Raw genomic sequence first — 22,384 nt, 5'->3', positions numbered from 1 at the left:
AGGCCTAACTTCTGCCCCACTCCCTTCCCACTCCCATTCCTTCTACCAAACCCATCATGGAGAAAATGGCAGATAAGGAAAAGAAGAGGGCCCTCTGCTGGATGGTTGGCTCTCTGTTACCCGGTGGCAGGTGGACAAGACAAATGGAGGGAACTAATGGTCATTAAGCCACCTACTATTGGTTCCTACGCTTCACTCTCACAGTGACATCACGAAGTAGGTATTTTTATGACCATTTTATAGACAAGGAGACCGAGGCTTAGAGGGGTTTGAAATGTTTTGCCAAGAGCTTGTAATAGGCAGAGCTGGCCATCCTGCCTAGGTCTGTCTGACCCCGCTGGGGAAACTCTCTCAAACACACCGTTGTTGTAGCCTACCCCAGCAAGACCCTCACCGGAGCTTTAGGATGCTCTCCCCAGCGCCAGGACAGGCCGGCAGATCTTGTGTGCTCGGCGCCCCTGCTCCCCGTAACCTTACCCTCCAGATCGCAATTTGGACTCCCTCCACCCCCTGCCCTGGCAATGTGGAACTACACCTGTTTCTCTGGCTGAAGGCACATTTCTAGAATGTAATCACAGGCAGTGTGGCTGCTCCAGGATTTTTATTTTGACCTCTCCCGATCTCTGCAAATGGCCCCACCCCCAGTGTGTTTACTGTTTTTGTTATTGTTGTGACTGTTGCTTTAACCTTCAATGGCTGACTTTAAGGAGTAATTTCAACACCACCACCCACCCCCCACCGCCCCACAGTAGCAAACCAGAACAGCATTTTCCCAAAATTTTGTCAGTGAACCATTGTTATAAAACACCACCGTACCTTGCACTGTGCATGTGCACACGCACAAAACCAAAGTTCCACGATACAGCCGGTTCCCTTCCTCCTTGAAATCACCTGGTCTTAAAATTTCTATCTCACTTTTTTTTCAAAATGCCAGTTGCAAGTCATGAAATGTATTTCACGGCCTACCAGTGTATCAAAATCTGGCATTTGAGTAACACTGAACCAAAAAAAGGGCCCAGGGCCTGATGCTCTTGGACGGACAGGTGAGAACACATTGCTTCTGGCAGGTAATAGCCAGCCATCTCTTAGAGTCCTTCCTTTTTCTGGGGCTGTCACAGGCTGACCTTTGACTCGAAGGGAGGAAGGGCACTCCCCAATAAAGAATGACCACTCGGGAAGTGGATGCATCAGAGTATTTTTATTTTAAAATGGGAAGGATTCTCATTCTGGATAGTGTAATTGCATAGGAGAATTTGTCGGACTTCTCTCTCCTATGGAAAATGAGAACTTTTCACTGGCAAAACCAACAATGAACTCTACCGTGTGAGGAAAGTTGCCCAATCACATGCAAACGGACGTGGTATGCAATGATTTGCTTTTATTTGCCGGTCACTCTTGACTAAACAATCTTTTACTTGAGGCTCAGAGCTATGAATGTACTCGGCAGAAAGGCTGATTACCACAGTACTTAATTGTCCAATTCCTGTTTATATGAGGTTTTCATAGCATCTTTGTCCCGAGCCTTTTAGTCTCCTGGAAAAATAAATCACTGATTTAAAAAAATGAAAAAGATGGAATATCTTTTCTTTCTGCTTTATTACTGATGTCAGTTAAGCCCATAGGACACGGTAGAAACAAGTAACTCCACATTATTTGGAGTTACGTTACCGAGTTTGGAATAAAGAAACATCTTTCATCAGTCCTTGGTATGGTTCTAATTTATTAGGCTCTTATATAAATTGCCATGGTTGGTTTCAGGAAAGACAGATGAATGCAAAGGCTAGGTTCCAGAAGAGTCCCGTGTGCCCCCGGAGCTGAATATGCTTTGACTGGCAATTCTACGTTATGTTTGTGGCTAAACACATGCCCTTCTGGTTTGTTTGAAGGAGGGTCTTTGACTTACTGGTGATAAAATACTGCCCCCAATACGTGAAGGGTGATGTAAGGGCATGAGCTCTCTGTTACGGCCTCTCGGAGGTGCTTTTATGAATGAAATACTAAGTCCCTAACTCGGAAAGGGCATATGCAAGGAATGGAATGCCCAGTACCATTTTGAAGGTACTCCCAGTTTCAAAGGGAGCCAATAAGCCAAAATTTGGGCACAATAATCCTTACTCTTCAGTATTTAGTAATTTCAGTAAGTTCTATACATCTTTATGGTTTTTAAGGCATAGAGAAAAGAAGGGGCTGTCCACTCTTGGCATGCCCTTTCTCGTCATGGTATTAATCCCCACGACATTTTCCATGGCTCCTGGCTTCTTTCTGGGGCACAGGCTCCCCCTCTGAAGCGGCCAGTAAGGTCTTCTCCAGTCTGAGAAGACTGGAAACCTTCTGAAGGCAGGTGAGGAGATTCAGACAAGTTGAACCAAGGGAAATACAAGGTCATTTTGGGCACACAGATCACCCAGTCAGAGTCTAAAGGCACTAAATTAGCAGACTTACGCTGGGTGAAGCATCCTTCTTTTCCATCTAGAACCCTGGGTAGGGATCCCTTGAACCATACCTGGGCCACCCTCCTCTCTAGCAGGCAGAGGGAGCTGTGGGCTGTGCCACAGAAGAGGCTATCGATGTGCCCTTGGAAGAGCCCTGGCTGGCCTTCCTTGAGGCAGCTGTTCCCTGCAGCTGGCTACACTCCCCCAGCTGCTTGCGTGGCTCAGTGGGGCTGAATTACAGCAGAGCAAAAGGTGGGAAAAACCACCCTCAGAATGGTAAGACTGCAGCTGTGGGGCCATTTGCAAAACACAGTTGTCTGAGGCTTTGGAAATTCACCTCGAAAAGACTGACCTTTAGAATGAGGAAGCCTCAGTTTCACTCATTAAACCCAAACCACATTCAACTCCCATCTGTGCCCACCCCAGACTCTACATTCATAGCTGGTCAGACAGAGAGAGCCGGCCCATGTTTACTCTGCCCAGGGCTCTCTTGACATTCCTTTCTAGGTAAGGACAAGCCCCTCCTTCCCTTCCGACCCTGGTAGAGCCTCCCAGGCACTGACTGGGAGCAGGCAGCCAGCGGTGCCAGACTGCCCAGTGTGACTTCATCGCGTCCCTGGGGTCGCTGCCCCCATGCAGCCCAGCACATGGGCAGCGCTGCCCGGAAGGCCCTATCTTCTCTGCACTGCCTCCCCACTGCATGCAGGGGCTCTGGTGCTGGAAGACTGCAGGCCCCCGGGGACGTCATTTGGTTTGATTAGGGACAGCGTGGTTTTTGCTGCTGGCCACTGAACACCAACTGCACATGACCGACGTAATGCAACATGATGGACAAAGTGGCCTCTGTTGGTCTTGATTAAGTGTGAGGAGGCTGAGCCTGCCAGCTAGTCTAAAAGGGTGATTTTTTTCCAGGAAAGGGTAGAAAGTATGTCCTGGAGAGAAGGCTGGTGGGAGCTCTGAAGAACCAGCACAGCCACTCAAGAAAAGGCTCTGCTCAGACTTTATTGAGCAGAATCCATAATGCATCTAGGAACCCAGTGGTCCCCAGAGAAGAGTGACTTCAGGGCCAGGTCAGGGAATAAGACAAACTGACGAAGGGTCTGGGAGCACTGGGGTCAAAGGTCACAAATCTGGTCACTGACTACCAGGCTGTGTGGCTAAGTATCCATGGGGGACAGCCGCAGGCAGCCCGGAAGGGAGGGCGGCAAGCTGGACAGAGAAACCATGACGCTTGGGGTGCACAGGGAAAAGCATGTGCGTTGATTGTAAAAATCTGTCCTTCGTGCTCTATGTGCTTTGAGAAAGGAGAGCTTTGGCGATCTTTTATTAATGTGAAGCAAACTAGAAAATGAGAGCTGATTTTAATGAAACACCTTTTAGTCCTGCTTTTAAAATCAAAGTCCTACTCTATCTTGGAGGTCACCGAGGAACGCCAAGAGGCTTTCCCCATGCCCCCCGCTCATGCCCCTAACCAGAGACTGCAGGACGGGGCCCTGCTTTTACAGACCAATGATGCCAGGCCCCCTCAGCAATTCTGATTTAACTCATGTGGGGTGAAGATGAGGAGGGGTGTTTTGTCAGAAGTTCAGGTGTAGGCAGAGACAGTCTTTGCCACTCCAGGTGAGCAGATGGCTGGATCTCTGCTACGGAGTGAAACTGCAGTGAACTCAGAGGTCAGCCTGCCCTAGCAGTGAATTCCTAAGTTGAGTTAAAGCCCCCCAAAATCCTACACGTTGAAATTGACACTGCCTCCCCATTGCCAGCCTGGGGCACTGGGGCACAAGGAGAAGCCAGATTGGTTAACTTTGTTTTTAAGGCTCCAGGAGCACAGACATGCTGCTACCTGTGGAGTTAGCATTGCCAAGTGTAGCTGTCCCTGATAAGGAAGACCCACAGGGTGTGGAGATCCCCACATGGGTAATTCACACCCCAGAGCATCCAAATCTCCATGGTGGTCATGCACTTGAGGCTTCTCCTGCACTACACCAATGGGAATTGATTCTGTCTGCAAACTGGGAATGCAGGACTGACATGCATTTCACCTTCCTCTCCACTGCCTGCGTGCTCTCTGCTGAAGAAGGGGAGGGTCAGGATAGCAGCAGAACAATTCATAGATTTAAATCGCCATCCCTCACCCACCCCCAAACCAATAGGTTTCCATAGGTCAGGTTTACCCGCATCGAAAGTCTTCAGAAGCTATTTTCCTCATAAAGCTTTCCCCTCTCTTATAGCTGGAAGTAATAATGCGCCCTCTGTAATTCTCACCCAGTATTACGGTTCCTTGGGTCCTTGTCTCAGAACTGCCCCCCGATCCCTAACCTGCAAGTCCGCACGTTCTATATCTTGGTATCTCTCCCAGTCGCCTGCCATAATACTTTGAGTGCAGTGTCATTTGCTAAATATTCTTTGCACTGATGAATGAATAAATGAATCTCTAGATCTTATGAAGAATTGAGAAGAACAGAACTCAGAGCCTTCCTTAAGGTAAATCTTAAATGTGTGGCTTATGTAACTCATTCTCAAGGGGAAAGTCAGGACCTTCTTTCTTTCCAATCCCTCCCAGTATTAAATCTCTACAAGGCTGCTGTGGCCCAGCCCAGAGGCCGGGTGAGAGCACATCTCCCAGCAAAACTCGTGAGGCACCCCCACAGTGCCCTGCCAGTGGACAGGCTCCACTCAGCTCTGGCTTCAGCTCTGTGGTTCCCATACACAGCACCCCGACATGACCTCTGCTCGGAGGACTCCCTCCAGGCGCCTTCTCCTGCTGGTGACCGCCTCCTTGCCTCCTGGCATCTTCTCAACCAACCCCTAACTGCAGATCAGAAATCTTTTAGTGGCTACGGCGGAAAATACGTTTGTTCTGTGTAAAATGGGGAACGAACAGCCCAGGGATACAGAGGCACAGAACAAGATGGTCTCTGCATGCATCTGAGAGGTACCGAGGGGCCAGGAAATCGGGACGGCTGTGGACAGCAGCAGGTGCGAACACCTGCTCAGGGGAGCGCTTCTCCGCAAACTTAGGAGGCAAGACGCTGGGGCTCAGTTTCTGATCTTTGCCGCAGTGGGTAACCCTAGCTGCCAGCTGCTCTGTTTCCTGGGCTCAGGGTTTAATGCACCTCAAGCAGGCAGGTGTGTCTGGTTTCCACAGGCTTCTAGAAAAGGAGATCGCTAACCTGAGAAACCGAATAAAGCGCTGTCCAGTGGGAGATTTCAAATTACAACAGAAGTGCTTATTATTACTCTGAAATGATACTTGTGCCTTCTGTGTTCACAAGCCTCCGGGGACTGCCATCCAGGATGTCTGTCTGGAAAGTGTCTGAGGAGAGCAGCCCGGACACTCACTATAATGAAGGGCTGCTCAGCACACGCCCCAACATACAAAGAGCACTCTTCACAAATGCCAGTCTACTTCAGCAATGTTGCTGGCAGACGCCGTGAACTAACACACCTGTTAGAAGCGGACATTCGGGCATCAGGGCCTTGGGGGCTTGGAAGGAAGAGCAGAGGCAGGAGCCGAACTAGCTCTCAGGGGACCCATGTCTTGTTGCCCGTTGTCCTGGAGGGGAGCTGATTTGAGGGGGTGGGCATGACCCTGGGAACCCTCCCCAGTTGCTCCAGGGTGCACTGCCCTCTCCAACAAGACTGGCCTGCTGAGGTTAACCAGAGGAATTCATCCCTCATTCAGCAGGTGCGAGCTGAGGGCAGGCATGGCACAGGGCATGAGGCACTGATAGACCTGGCCGAGAATTCGAAGTTCGTGCTGGACAGCATGGGACCCCAGAGCCAAACTGAGTTCCACCCTGACTTTTCTGTGCCCTGCCCTGTGAGTTCTGTCTGGTTATCTAACCTCTCAGTCTCGGTCTCCTCACCAGTAAGATGGGGGTGATCACGGTACCCACCTCGCAGGGCTGTTGCGAGGACTAGGTGAGTTAGTATATGAAGAGAGTTAAGAGCAGTCCCCTGGCGCATCACAAGTGCTAGGGACATTTCCTTATGATAATCACTGCCCTCCGTGGAATATACAGATGAGAAACGGGGGACCTGAGTCAAATGCATAGTTTGTTCAACAGTGATACTAGAGTAGGGAGAAGGCAGGAAAAGCGTGTATGCAGTGGGGGAGGAGCTGTAAGTTTCGAGAAACAAAGAGCCTCACGGAGAAAGTGACTTTGGAGAACAGTCTGGATGAGAGGGAAAAAGGGAGCCACGGAATGTCTGGAGGGAGAGCATTCCAGGCAGAGGGAAAAGTACTCCCCACCCCCACCACCCAGCCCCCCCCCCACGCGCCCAGTGGGAGTGTGCCTGGGAAGTAGGGAGCTGGAGACCAGGGTGTCTGTGGGGGAGGAAGAGAGGGGACAGCAGGAAGAAAGGAGGTCGGAGAGTGAACTTTCCAGAAGCTCACCTCCTGGAGTGGGGCTTCTTGCTAAAGCAGCGCTGGCTCCCCTCCACCTTGCACCCGTGTGTCCCGACGGCAGAGCCGGAGCCCCAGGCCGACTGACCTGCTCCTGGTGCTGCCCGACAGCAGAGCCGGAGCCCCAGGCCGACTGACCTGCTCCTGGTGCTGACACCGGACGTGCAGCAGCTGGGCGTGGTGCTCCTCCTGCAGCCGCACCATCTCCGCCTCAAACTGCAGCTGCAGCCGCTCCTCCAGGTCCTGCAGCTCCGCCTGCTGCTGCCAGCCCAGCTTCCGCACCTCCTCCTCGAACCGCCTCTCCAGGTCCTCCTTCTCCTTCTGTAGTTTCTCGCACTTGGCTGTATGGAAGGCTGGGGGAGCAGAGGGGGAATAACCCCTCTTAAACAATGGGTTACGGGGACCAAAGACATCACACCCAAGTGTCCTTAATTCCCACCGGTGGATCACCCCGGTCACCGTCACAACCTGTGCACATAACCTATGCAGGGGATGGGGACAACCAGGGCGAGCTCCTCTTACTCCTGCTTCTGGAGAGCTTCACCGTTTGCAAAGCGCTTTGCCCTCTACCACGTTTGATCCTTACAATAGACGCTGGGTATTGAGGTCGAACCTGAGCCCCAGGGAGCTCATGGGACTTGCCCAAGGTCCTCTGGTGTGCGGAGAGAGAGCTGCGAAGGCAAACTTGGGCTTTCTGACCGCAAGCCCTATGTTTCTGTACTACAGCAGGGCGTCTCCAAGAGCCCACAGACCACAGCCATCAAGATACGGGGTATTTGGGGCGCCTGGGTGGCTCAGTGGGTTAAGCCGCTGCCTTCGGCTCAGGTCATGATCTCAGGGTCCTGGGATCGAGTCCCGCATCGGGCTCTTGCTCAGCAGGGAGCCTGCTTCCCTCTCTCTCTCTGCCTGCCTCTCCATCTACTTGTGATTTCTCTCTGTCAAATAAATACACAAAATCTTAAAAAAAAAAAAAAAAGATACGGGGTATTTGTTAAAAATGCCCGCTCCTAGGCATGCTCTGAGTGGGTCAGAGCCCTGGGGCAGGAACTCAGAAACTCAGGAAACACTTTTCACAAGGTCCATGGTGACTCATGTCCATTGAGGTTTGGGACCTGAGTGTCCCTGGAATCTGGGGACAGGATGGGGAGGGGGTGGGGAAGTGGGGACAGAGGGGAGGGAGGACACGCAGATACTGAAGGCTGTTCCCTCGGGGCTGAAATGCCAGGTGGGACGATCTCAGAGAAAGTGCAGGGATGTGGGAGCTTCAGAGAAAGTGCAGGGATGTGGGAGCTTCAGAGAAAGTGCAGGGATGTGGAGCTTCACAAACCACCATTCTTCTCCCCCAGAAGGAACCGCTCAATACCCCTTGGCGTAGGCATGATACCCGGCAGAGCCATGGTGTGTTTTCTGTGCAGGGCATGGGGACAGTGGCACAGCCCAGACCCAGTCGCCCCAACCCTGCCCCTGCTCTGCTTAGCATTTGTGCTTCCCTAAGGCGACAGGCAGGAGTGACGGCTTCCATTTTCAAGATCGCTGCCTCCACTGCTAACTGTTTCAAGAAGGAGAAAAACAGCCTGACATCTATCTGCTCTGCTTAGGCCACCTGGAGTTGCTTACAGCCAGCACACGTACACAGAAAGGTGCTCACACACAACGTGTACGTTCCACAAACGCCCTCCGCTCTGCATGACATGCTGGGGAAACACGGTCACGTACTTCATAATGGTGTAAGCGCCGGCTAAATGGGATCTGCACCTTGTGTGTGTGTGTGGGGGGGGGTGGTCAGGAACATACACCCAGGGGAAGCGAGACCGCATTTGAAACATCCTAATCAGAAGTCCCACCCTAAAGAGGCAGCTAGTTCAAAGGCTCCTTTGTCACGTTCTGCTCTAAAAACGTTCTTATTCAGCATAGGGATGTTTAAAAACATTCTTCCCCTGGTAAGATGAATGGTGGATTGGCCGGACAGCATGCAGACCCGTTGCCCTACGAGAACAGTGTGTAAGCAGCGGGCCAGCCCAGTCGCTGAAGACCGACCCCAGCGGCCTTCCTGCTCTCCTCCTTCACCTGGCCTAGGGTCCCAGGTCCCGGCATCGGCTGGAGGATTCTGACGCGCGGTCTGGAGAAGCTGTTTGCAGGATCTGCCAAGGTAATGGAGGGAGCCCAGGGTGGAATGGTGGGTGCTGTCCCCTCCAGGTGTGGGAAATCAGAAAGCGTACTGTCTTAGAGAATTTAAAAGCAATAACCAAACAGACTTGGAGAACTCTCTGCCTTTTAAAATTAGCTGGTACCAGCAATTTTGAAAAATGTTAGTGAAAAATAATCCTCCCCAACAAAAGTTGGCCCAAGTTCCAAACAATTACTATAGTTACTGTTGCGGTTTTTAAAAATACTTTTTGTGCTTCCAAAAAAATCACGGAGAAAACTTGTATGTACAGGACAAATGATTGTACAAATGACATTTGTCCCCTGAACGATTTGAGAATAAGGTGCTACCTGTTGTCCCACTAACCCTAAATTCCTTAGTGTATATTCCCTGCAAACAAGGACATTCTCCCACATGACTATGATATATTCATTAAGATCAGGACATGGACCCCGATCCAGTAGTGCCATCCAATGCTCAGGCCCACTGAAATTCCACCAATTGTCCCAGTAATATCGTTTCTAGAGAAAGGATCCGGTTCTGAATCATCAAGTTGCCTTTAGGTGCATGGTCTCTCCACTCTCCTCCAGTCTGGGACACTTGGTTTGTTCTGGACTTTCTGGACCTTGGCACTTTTATTTTATTTTATTTTTTAAAAGATTTTATTTATTTATTTATTTATTTATTTGAAAGAGAGAGAGAGAGAGTACACACAAATAGGGGGAGCAGCAGAGGGAGAAGCAGGCTTCCCGCTGAGCAGAGAGCCTGATGTGGGGCTCGATCCCGGCACCCCAGGATCATAACCTGAGCAGAAGGCAGATGCTTAACGGACTGAGCCAGCCAGACACCCTGAACTTGGCACTTTTAAAGACTAAAGGCCATTATTCCAGAACATCTATCGATTTGGTGTGTCTGATGATTCCTCCTTCCTAGGTTTGGGTCACGCGTGTTTGGCAGAAACGTCACAGAAGCGGCATTGCATTCTCATTTGAACGTTAACCAATAAAAATGAAATTTCTTTTTCAACTGGGTGTGTAGTGAGTCGGGAAGATAATGCTTATTACCGATTATTGCAAGGTTATACGGGAAGTGATCCATGGTATAAAGGAGCAATGTACGAATGATCCATCTGGAGCATCACATACGCTAGGGATGTCCCTGAATATTGTTGTCACCTCCACTGAGAGTCAATCTTTTGGGCAAGGTTTACCTAAGGGACAGATTTCTGGGGCTGCTAACAAATACTAGCGTGAATAACAGACTCAGTCTGAGGCTTTCTGGTGCCTGGTAGTGAGGTCGTGGTGGAAAAGTTGAGGGTTCTCCCTTACACCTGATTGCTGGAGGCTACGGTACCTATAAAAAGGACCTGACAGTAACTAACAGCCAAAGGGGCTCTGGTCTGGAAGTAGCAGTGGGGAAACACTTGCTCCCGGAAGTTCTGGCTCACTGGCTTTAGCTTAGTTCTGGCTTTTCCCAAAGACCCTCCAGCCAGGGAAATATATTAGCAGTTTCACCAGGGAATTTAGCTGGTAAATAAATAAATAAATAAATAAAAAGGCTCTCAGGATCCAGAGACCAGGTAAGAGGTGTGTATTTAAAGACAGGTTTATCCTGGGGTGACTGGATTTTATTTTTAAATTCTAAAAAAATTTTTAAAGGATTTTATTTATTTGAGAGAGAGCCAGAGAGCATGCGTAGAGAGGGGAGGGGCAGAGGGATTGGGAGAGGGAGAAGCAGACTCTCTGATGACTGGGGAGCCTGACATGGGACTTGACCCCAGAACTCTGGGATCAGGACCTGAGCAGAAGGCAGACACTTAACTGACTGAGCCGCCCAGTTGCCTCCTGGGGTGACTAGATTTTTTTTAATAGCACAGAACAAAGACCACAGAATGTGCATTTAAAAAATAGTGGTTGGAAAAAAATAGTGGTTGATGGACTGAGACAAAGTCGAATTGAACCAAACAGAGGGGCACCTGGGTGGTTCAATTGTTTCAGAGTCGGGATCTTGATTTCAACTTGGGTCATGATCTCAGGGTTGTGAGACTGAGCCTCATATGAGGTTCTGTGTTCAGCACAGAGTCTGCTTGAGTTTCTCTCTCCCTCTGCCCTTCCCCCAGGTTGTGTGTCCTCTCTCTCTAAAATAAATAAATAAATCTTTAAAAAACAATGGAGGCAAATAGATGAGCTGTAATTGTACCTATACTGGGGAAGGATAGGAGTCATCTGACAGAAGGAACAAGGACGCCACTAGATAATGGCTGGGGACACACAGGTAGCCTCAGGGCAGTTTCTGGGTTCCGGGGCCTGCTCGGAGGACACTCTTTTTCCTGTAATTTGGGTGGACTAACTTCATTGTGGTCTTTACCCCACGTAGCATGCACCAGTGGATGGGGACAAAGTAGTGACAATATGTTTGCTTTTATTTAAAATAGGTCTACAAAGCACTGCATAGACAGGTGACAAAGATGGCCAAAAGGTCATGATGGTCTGCACCATTCCTGATTAAGCATATGCAAACCAAAGTAAGAAACGATCTTTCATCAGTAAGGCTACAAAAGATGAAATATTCTGATAACACAGGGAAGATCTGAGAAAGTAGAATCTCATGGACCATTCGTGGGAATATGATGGATAAGCCGCTTCCGAGGGCAAGAATATCTTTCAACATTGACATGCGAGGGATGGGAGCATTTGGGGGGGTAACAGCTACAGAGCACGGGTTTTTTGAGGGGGTGATGAAAATGTTCTAAACAGATTGTGGTAACGGTTGCACAACTGCAGATACACTAAAAACCACAGAATTGCACACTTTAAATGACATGACAGGGAAAATACCTCCGAGGATTAATGTAGATTTTTTATAGAAGGAAAGGTCATATTCTGATTGGAAAACATCCGTATAACAAGGACAAGGATACATGCTGGCAAAATGAAACAGAAATGCAAACCCCACCAATTCACTGTCTTACACACACGCACACATACACCGATACCTGCGGAACATGACAGAACATGAGGGGAAGGGCAGAGGGAGAGAGAAACTCAATTCTTATTGCCTCTGAACTAGAGATAGAGCGAGCATATAAAGCTCAAATGAAAATAATAAAACATGCTAATCATGTATTTTGGTTTTGGTAAGTGCTATCTTGTATGGGAAAAATGTATTCATTATATAGTACTCCTATCAGTGTTGTTAATTCTAGGAAATTTAGGCAGTAAGTTGACGCTACAGATTGTGTAGTTGGAAAGAAGCAGGTAGAAAGGTAAAGAAACAAATGAAAACCAATCAGTTCACTGGAGGAAGAAATGACATGATGCATGCCCTTGAAGCCTACAATTTTGCAAGTGCACAAAGTAGCTCTCAGATGGTGACTGCAGCAGGACTTGCTTTAGGGAAGCAGTCTGGGCTAGTTATAGAAATGATCAGTGCAATATACATGTAGGACAAATCCTGTATGTATTACTGGGTAACCAGTAAAAAAAAAATTAGGTAAATCTTTTTGTGTCATTATGGATTGATATCTGTAACATATTATTAAACAAAAAAGATACGATGCAGAAACAGTGTGATGATGTAATTCTATTTGGAATGAAATATATCTGTATTTCCACTTCCCTTATTCAGGGGGTTGTGTGCTTAATTATAGGACTCCAGGTCCAATGAACACCTGCAACAACATACATTTAATTTAAAAAAAAACTATTATTTCTTTATGTTTCAAAAGTTAAAAAAAATTAAAAATTACTATCATAATTGGGACACCTGGGTGGCTCAGTCAGTTAAGGGTCTGCTTTCAGCTCAGGTCATGATTCCAGGGTCCTGGGATCGAGCCCCACATCGGGCTCTCTGCTCAATGCGGAGTCTGCTTCTCCCTCTCCCTCTGCCTGTCACTCCCCCTGCTTATGCGCTCCCCCCCTCTCTGACAAATAAATTTTAAAAAACCCTTTTTTAAGAACTACTATCATAATGAAGAAGACAGGGTTTGAAAAGGTTATGGTATCCAGTGGTCAGAACTAACAAGACTCTTCTATCTTACTTGTTATTTTATTTATATTAGTGGCAGGATGATTCATGGGACTGGGAGTCAGAGATGATTGGTTTTTATCCAAGAGCTGTGCCTGAACTACACTGTTGCCTTAAGTAAATCGTGAGCTGTGAAACCCTCTGTTTTGTTGTCTATAAGGTGGCAAAGTAATCATTTTCTTCACATAGAGCTCCAATCCCCAAATTCCCAGTTGCTATTAGGTACAAGTGAGGGGACACCTCTAATTTTCCCATGCCACCCTGTTGTAAGCCCTGAGCCTGCAGAAGACACTAGATAGAAGAGCAGCTGGGACCCCAGGAGGACAGCTCCAGTAAGGGAGTCCCCAGAGAAAGAAAAGTCACATCATGTCTTTCTTCTGGTCAATCTTCAAAAATATATCTATTCGGACATTTTGTAGGCAGAGGTTAAGGCGGGCTAATTTAGTAGCCTTACACAACATCTGGAGTCTTACTTTCGTTCATTCTTTCTTTTTTTCTATTCTCGTGAAAGCATTCGGTACATTATAGTGAGAGACACACACCATGATAATACATCCTTAGAACCTAGGAAGCTGAGACAATAATTTTGAGAATAACAGGGTTTTGATTGGTTAAGAGCATATAACACTTGTAATTCACAAGCATGAGTTTGAAAAGCAAAAGCAGGACTAGAATCTGTGGTGCAGTTAAAGCCGAACACATAGGGCGGTGTATGTAAGAATGTATACAGTGGTGTGTATGTGTGCATATACACTATAAGACTATATAATATTATTAAAGCTGCATTTAGCACATCCCCAGATATACATAATACCACGATACCACCCCATCAGCTGGTGAGTGGGACACATGAAGATGTAGGGATCCTTGGGACACCAGCAGAGAAAACTGCTGCGGCACCATTTGTTAAAAAAAAAAAAAAAAAAGAACTGTATTGGGGCGCCTGGGTGGCTCAGTGGGTTAAGCCGCTGCCTTCAGCTCAGGTCATGATCTCAGGGTCCTGGGATCGAGCCCCGCATCGGGCTCTCTGCTCAGCAGCGAGCCTGCTTCCCTTCCTCTCTCTCTGCCTGCCTCTCTGCCTACTTGTGATCTCCCTCTGTCAAATAAATAAATAAAATCTTAAAAAAAAATAGTACTGTGTTAACCACAGCTCATAAATCAACTGAAAGGAGCAGAATTCAGTGAGTAAGATCAATTTCCTGTAAACAAACGGCCGATGGTCTTTCAAATAATTACAACTTTTTATCAGTTTGCCAAAGAGGTAGCAAAGATAAAAAAAGATAAAGGTAAATACCACGCAGGCTCTACCGCTCAGGACAAAGGTATAAGGAATGATATTACACTGCCTTCTGCATCATAGCAAGGGCTTTAGTGGACACAATTACAAAATCATCTAAATATAAAGAAAGGAGGGCCACCTGGGAGGCTTAGTGACTGCCTTGGACTCAGGTCAGGATCCCAGAGGAGTCTCACATGGGGCTCCTTGCTCAGCAGGGAGCATGCTTCTCCCTCTGCCCCTTGCCCTGCTTGTGCTCCGTCTCTCTCTGACAAATAAATAAAATCTTTAAAATAAATAAATAAATAATGAGAGACGATACTCCGTTTATAAATATTTGTACAGTATATAAGTATTATAATAGTATAAGTATTAATAGTAACCTTATTATTTACTAATATACTTAATAAGTATATAATAAGTATATAAATAATAAGCACATAATAAATATGTAAGAATCTAGTATATCCTATGTCAGTATCTAAGTATTACAAGAGTCACTGAATTCCTACACTGAGCTGTTAACCCCCAGTACCTCAGGATGTAACCATGTTTGGAGACAGGATCCTCACAGAGGTAGTGAAGTTAAAATGAGGGCATTAAGGTTGGCTCTAATCTAATCTGACTGGTGTCTTTACAGGACCCAGATGCCTGTGGAAGAAAGATGATGTGACAGAAGGGGTCGTTCTATAAAACCCAAGAGGAGAGAGGCCCCAGAAGAATTAGCACCCTGCCAACACCTGGGTCTTGCACTGCCAGCCTCCACGACTGTGAGAAAATGGCTTCCTGTTGTTTAAGTCCCCCAGCCAGTGGGACCTAGTTAAATGCAGCCCTAGAAAACTGAAGTAGTCACCATCGTCACATACAGATGGAGGGAGATCCCACAGTTACAGAGACAATTAAGTTGCTTCTTTGGGGAGGGGGGATGGTAATTAAACAGACATAACAACTTTCAAGGAAAAAAATTAAAAATTAACCATAATCTCCCTACATAGAAAAGATGAAATTTTCAATTGCAGGCTCCCTTCATAGCTGTTGCCGTGGTGTGAATTCTTAATATTCTATTAGGAAATGTCCGTGTCCTGATGCTTAACATTTTCACGGCTTCCTTAGATTCCCTTGTTGATGTACCACAATTTATACTCCTTTATTGCTGGAAATATGGTCTATGTCACCCATATATTATTTTGCTTTTTCCATTAGGATAACTCCCCCGGAGTGGAAATTATACGGGGTTAAATTTTATGAGCGTCTTTACACTGTGAAGTTCTTTGCTTGGGTTTGTTTTTTTTTGTTTTTTTTTTTTTTTTAATGCGGTGATTTTGTAACCAACGAGTGCCCACTAGGGGGAGCCATACTGCCTGAAAAAAATGCCCTCTGGTGGCGAATGCCTTTGTCTGCACTTGCGGGATCCCAGGGACAGGCAGAAGGCTAACAGGGTTGGTCTGCAAATAGGCTGCGTGAGTTCTGGCCACAGCGTCCTTCACAGCCCTACCCTCAGCTTCTCTGTAAGACCTTCGTTTTGATGAAAATTTCAAGGAGAGAGAAAAGGACATGAAAGTTCCATTATTGAGCAGAAAAGAGACAGAAGGAGTCAGGGAGAGTCCTTTACCTGCTTCTTTACCTGTCTGTGTTCCTACCAGTGGGACAGGGTCACACCCACTGGCAGGCCGACAGTCAGTAGACAGTGACTGAACTTACTGAGCACCTGCCCTGTGCCAGCCCCCCCCGTAGCCCCCCATTCCATGGCACGGTGTGAATAAGACATACGTCATGGGTGACACAAATAAGTGAGCAAAACTTTTAAATAGCAATGTTTAAGCTAGCTAAAGCTTTTAATAACTACAGAGAAGTAAAAGAAGGATGACACTAACAAAGGACCAGTGAAAGGGCAGGTTAGGCTGAGGCGGGATGGACCAGGGAGGTCCCTCTGGGAAGGCAACATCCAGTTAGTTGTGAACGACAAGAGAGAGGCAGTGCACAGAGAGCTGGAGGGAGGGAGGCTCATGTGCAAGGAACAGCAAGCACGAAGGTCCTGAGCCCAGAATGTTTCGGGGTCCATAAGGAACAGAAAGACTTCCACGGGGCTCGAGTGTCCATGACAGGGAGAGTGGAGGGAGGTGAAGTTCAAGAGCCAGGCAGGGTCAGGTCGTGCAGAGCCCGAGGTGTCTGAGGAGGAGTTGGGGCTCTACTCTGGTACAGTGGGAAGCCCAGTGGGAAGCCCAAACGGGGGATAACAAAAGCTAAGTAAGCTTTTACAAGATCCCTTTAGTGGCTGCAGAGCCAAGGATGGGGGCAAGAGCAGCAATGAGACCATGCGTGTGGAGTCCCGGCAGAGTTCATGGTGAGGAGAACTAAGTCTACAGCAGGCTGAGGGATGGATGGATGGGCGCTGTATTTGGGAGGCAAAGCCACCTTGACGTGCTCAAGGATTGGAGGAAAGAGATGATGGAAGTCAGGAAGCATGAGTCAGGTGACTGGTCTGAGCAGTGGGGGACAGGGGTGCTATTTGAGGAGATAGGAACATGGCGGAAGGAGTCCCACCAGAGAGAAACACCAGGCATTAGGCATCAGACAAATCTCTCCTGGATTCATAGATGAATGCATACACACCAGAGGGCCCACAGTTCACAGATGCTGGGGGGGGGGGGTTCTCCTCTAGTTCACGGTACCTGGGAAGGGCTTTCCCTTCAGGATCCTGAATTCTGACAAGCCACTTTAATGATGAACGAGGACAGGCTGTATTACAGTGATTCGTAGGCTGTGGTCCCTTTTATAAAAGTGTTGAGGTGTTCAAAGCCTGACACCTCAGGAGAGACTCCTGTTAGTAAATCTCTCCCAGGGAAGCTGGGGCAGTTTGGCAGCTGTGTTTTCCTCCCTGTGGGGGTGGACATGGTTTCTGAAAGAATCCACAAGATCTGGCTGTGGCAAGAGAAAGAGCATTTTCCAGATGTTAGGAGTTTTGATAGCTATGGGACAGATACAGAAAGGTATCTTCCTGAGGTGTTTCACTCTGAACATTTCACTCACCAATAGGTCAAACTTTGGGAACACAGCCTCAAGAGTGGATGATGATATACAAGACACCTCAAGATTCCCGAACACATGTCATGTTGCGCCGAAGCCCACTCCTCACCACTGACACGTTCACCCAGGACTGAGCGTGAACAAGTCTTCCTGTGCCCTGACCCTGAGAAGCACAGTCCCCACACACCAGAAGGTGAGGATGGTGGGTACCCGGGACGGGGGGGCGGTGTTGTGGGGAGAAGGGCAAGTCCAAAGGGAAGGAGTTGGATGGCGCCTAGGAAGGAGAGGGGACACAGGCAGCAAGCAGCCCGCAGGTGAGGCAAGGCAGTGGGGTAGGAGGGAAGGAATGGGGCTGGGCTCCAGCCTCTGCTGACACCGCCGTGGGAGTTTTAGCACATCGTTCAACCTCTCTGGGTTTCAACATTCTCATCTATAAAATGAGGAGGTAGGGCAGACACTATTCTGGGCTGACTATGTCCCTGATCTCCCAGATGATATGTTGAAATCCTAACCCCCAGGACACCTCAGGATGTAACTGCTTTTGGAGATAGGGACCTTGAAGAGGTGATTAAGCGAAAATAAGGCCCTGATTTAGAGGGACAGCTGTCCTTCCAAGAAGAGGAAGAGACAGCAGAGATGTGCATGTTCAGAGGTCAGGTGAGGACACAGGGAAAAGACATCCACCTACAAGCCAAGGAGAGGGGCCTCAGCAGAAAACAACCCAGGGGTGTCCAGCCTCCAGAAACATGGGGAAAGAAATTTCTGTGGTTTAAGGCCCCCTGTATGTGGTGTTTTGCTAGAGTAGTCCTTGCAGAATGATTCCTATGGGCACTTGGAGTGCTAAGCCCCCTTCCTCTCCTAGACTTCTAGAATTCTATGGATATTATAATGGTGACCCAGATCCTCAAGAAGAGTCTTCCTTGAAGAAGACAGGGAAGAGTATATGAATTTTTATTATGACCCTCCCCCAATGGTCCCCTAAAGAGATAAGTTTCATCTGCAGGGAAAATGTACACAATTACTTAACTCCATGACATGAGACATTAAGAGTGATACAAGTTCTTGGCATTTGTATGTATTTTCATTATAAAGTTCTTTAACACACAACACTACCTTGTTTAATCTTCCCAGCAAATTTCCAAGCTGGGCAAAGCAGCCATTTCTGCTTTGATTTTATAGAAGAGGAAACAGAGGCTCAGAGGGGTGAAGTCACTTGTCCAAGCTGACACAGCTAGAAAGGGACAGCCAGGATTTGATCCATGGGAATTTCGGAAGTGCTCTTTCCAGTAATAACTGGATTGCTATTCTGCCTTATATTTTGGAAGAAGGGAAACAAAGAGATGTAAGGAAAAAAGATAGAGAAATCCCAATCAGTAAGGCTCTTTCACAGTAAGAAAAGCCTCGTGCCATTTTGATGTGTTCTTTAAGACAAAGGATGAGCATTTCAACAAATAGATAATGACTAATCTCGTAGGTAAAGATAATGTGCAATGCGTATAGGTAATCTTCTTGGTCTGAGAGGAGAAAAACACAAGGATGATTTATGGAGGCAAAGAACGAAATGGAATTAAGAGGGTGGTTATAATCATGTGTTTTGAAAAGCAAAACAATGCTGTCCACATGAGAACTAATAACATTACTGCCCATCAAGAGGAAATGGCTTGATGTGGAAAATGGTTTTGCACAGAGCTGGTTCTTCTTTTTCTCCGGGTTAATTTGGGCTTGTGGAGTTTTAAAGGCCTCTCCAGGGCACACGCTCATCTAACACACTCCACAGGGACCGTCCTGAAGGCCCAGCTTACATGGGACAGGTAATGGCTTCATGTGGCTATCGGGAATATTTATTGCTTTTAATTTTTTTTTTCTCTTTGCAAAATGGCATTGAAAAGAGGACCCTTTAATTTTATCTCAAATGAGTCCTTGTTACATAAATTGTACAAGTAACATCCTCTCTATGTAAAACATCCCTTTAGAAGGAACTTTTAATAGTGTCCTGGAAAATGTTTAAACAGTATAAGCTGAAGTTCTGAGCTGCTCTTTACGATGGAGAGAACTTGCCCTACAGAGAGGTCTAGAAAATGAGCTCCCAGGACCCTATCATGTAAGAAGCCCCACAACTTGGAGTGACCCTATTCTAGAGCAAGTTGCTAACTTCAATCTTCTGTCCCAGAGTTTGGCTGGCCCCTGCCCCTTATTTGCTCCTAGGTGAATATGAGGATCAAATGTAGATAATACATTTTAATGCATTTGGTGGTAATCAGCTTAAATATATTCCTTCCTTCCTTCAGGTTGTCAGATACAGGCACCACCTGGCCTTGGGTATTCTGTGTTCTCCACGGGATTTGGGAGATGCCTCTTTGAGGTTTTCCAGACCTGTGATCATCTTTATTTTCTGTCCAAGCCTTTACTGCCTTAATTTTTTCACAGGATTGGAAGATTAATGTTTTAAATCTTCAGGAGCTGATTTTTTTTCAAACATGGGCATTCCCCTATGAACTCATCTCAGCCTCTCTTCATTACTACCAAATACAACAGATCAATTCTAAGCAATAAAATGCACCACCTCAAATTCTTCCTACCCACAAATTTTTAGATACAGATGCAGAAGGACCAGTTTTCACGCAATCGGCCGTAGCCCAAGAGTGTGTTTAGGATTAATGGAAACACCTGCCCGATGCCCTGGCTAGACCCCTTGCCTTGACCAGTGGACTCCCACGCCACTTAGCAGAACACCAGGCAGCTCTCTGTAAACACATGCTTTCTGGAACAAGACTGAAGGATCCCTCCCCGCAGAGTCAGTCGGTGCGGGAGAAGGCAGCATGGGAAACCACTCCTCTTTCAGGAAGCCTGGAGTGTTCTCGCCTTCAGACTCCAGGTTATCCCAGTTCCTGGGTTGCTGTCTCTACGGTAGGGGCAAACCCCATTTAATTGGCAACAGTGTCTCGAATAGAACAGCCACTTTACTGCGTCCAAGGGAATCATGACCTCCTCGGTGGTGGCTTCCTGTCAACCTGCAGACTGTTCTAATTTATACGGTCACCAAAACTGAGGGAACATTCAGAAAAATGGCCTTCAACTAAAAAAATGAAGACAGCTGTACCTCACCGAACAGAGCCAGGATGAAATACAATCTGTGTGTGTGTGGAGCAGCCGGCATGGTGTCTGGCTGGCTCAAGACTCGCCCTCACTGGGCGGCGTGCTGATGACTTCCTGCTCCGAGTGTGGTCCCCTTACCTGCGCGCTTATTAGACATGCAGAAGCTCAGGCCCAGTCAGACGGACTGAATCAGAACCCGCATGTAACCAAGATTCTGGGAGATTCCCATGAGAAGCATTGTCTGAGGTCTATGGGATACCTGAGGGCAGGCGGGAGGTGAGATGTCACCTTTAGTGGCAGTCCTCTCTCTGAGCACACAGCTGCCAGGTAGGTAAGGAACTGGCTTCAAGACTATTGATAAAGCAAAAATTCTCAGTGCTGAAAACACACAAGTATGTCCTTTGGCCACAGTTCACATTTAGTGAGGACGTGTGGCACCAAAGCAGCCAGCCTAGACCAAGACCTGCACGGGGGCTGCAGGTGGTGGGGCGGCAGTCAGCATGGAGGGTGGTGGAGGATCTGGCTTCATGAGCTGGTCAAGTAAGAGGAGGAGGGACTGATGAGCTTTAGAATACAAGCATGGAAAAAAACAGCAAGTTAGAGAAAATAAAATCTAAGAAAGACCAGATGATGAACCACACCAACCTCTTCTCCTGGTAGGAAATAGGGGCTGGGTGTGTGATCCCAAACAAAACCCAGCAATACCATGAAAAGGTTAGAATGTTAAGGGTACCTTCCTGACAGTGAGGTATAAAGTATACAGAGACACCTGCCCCTGTGGCATTTCATAGAATACTGCAGAAAATACCAAGACAACTGTGTGTGACACAGTCGAAAAATATGATGTGAAGGGGGGTACTTTTATTTTGGTTCTTTGCCTTGCCACCCTCTGCTGCTCAGAGATTGTGAAGAACCTTGGCTCATGCACGAGCACAGGCCCTCCTGTTAGAGAAAGACAGAAGATTCCTTGATGGTGGAGGTGCGAAGGGCTTACTATCTCTGGCAATAAATAAGAAGCGGGTCAGGTGGCGGTGGCCCATGAGGTGCCTACTGTACCTGACAAGCCTCAGTGGGATGCACTTGCTAGATGTAGGGGGTTCTTAAAGTGACTTCGAGCAAAGCCAAACTTAGAGAGCACTGGGAGAGATGAGGAATCTTAGCATACACTGACCCGGGGATGGACAGAAGGGAGCTTAGCACTAGGATCCTGGCTGGGTTGGAGGAGCCATCCAGCTGGCCTCAATAAGGGTATAGGTATCCTCAGTAGGGGACATCTGGAGATTCAGATCAAATCCACCTTGTAGCTCTTAAGGCTAGTTATGATGTATTTGCAGTTAGGGAAGTTCCTCAGTTATTCGGTCATTCTTAGTTAATCCTGTTATTGTCTTTACACAGTGCTGGGTTAGAGACCTCCTCCAAGTGCTGTGGCAGGAACATGGGCTGTAATGTCCAATAAACTTGGGCCTGAGTTTATTAGTTGATGCTTGTGTGAGGGGGATTAATCCACTGAGCCTCAGTTTCCTCTTCTGTAAAATGGGGTTCACACAGAGACTGCCTCTTAGGGTTAGTGTGAGGTTTACATGGAATAATTGAGTGTAGGTGCTTAGGATCTTGTTTGGTCTCTACTAATCACTGGATAAATGGTTAGTGATAAATATTAGCTGTTGATTATTTTGGGGGGTCAAAGAATCATTATAATCTTATAAATGGGAATATTTTCCACACTTCATGAATGTTTGGCTGGGACAACGGATAAAAAAAAACACACATTCCATGCACATATCTAGAGGGAGTGGGGCCAACTTGACCTCTGAAGGTAAGACTTGGGTACTCAATGAGGGTGTAGGAGGTTAGTGCTGCCCTAGCTAAAAATTATTTTCACAGTGTTTGTTATTATTGCTTTAGATTGCTGCACATCCGTACATACATATTGTTTGAGGACACAGTTACCAGATAAGGACCTGACAGCCCCA

General features: G+C 47.3%; 1 protein-coding gene across 2 annotated transcripts in view; it reads right to left on the bottom strand.

Annotated features, from left to right (window-relative positions):
• The window catches only part of MTUS2 (microtubule associated scaffold protein 2), a 589,758-nt gene that overhangs the window by 20,340 nt on the left and 547,034 nt on the right, over positions 1-22,384 (bottom strand). For both annotated transcript variants that reach the window (XM_044249524.1, XM_044249525.1), the window contains one exon: positions 6,979-7,193. In XM_044249524.1, the coding sequence (XP_044105459.1) occupies positions 6,979-7,193 (215 nt within the window). The remainder of the gene's footprint in view (positions 1-6,978; positions 7,194-22,384) is intronic.

Source organism: Neovison vison, chromosome 5, assembly GCF_020171115.1.
Source record: "Neovison vison isolate M4711 chromosome 5, ASM_NN_V1, whole genome shotgun sequence".
NCBI lineage: Eukaryota > Metazoa > Chordata > Mammalia > Carnivora > Mustelidae > Neogale > Neogale vison.
Note: the sequence above shows the minus strand (reverse complement) of the source record. Positions and strands in the feature narration are given on the sequence as shown.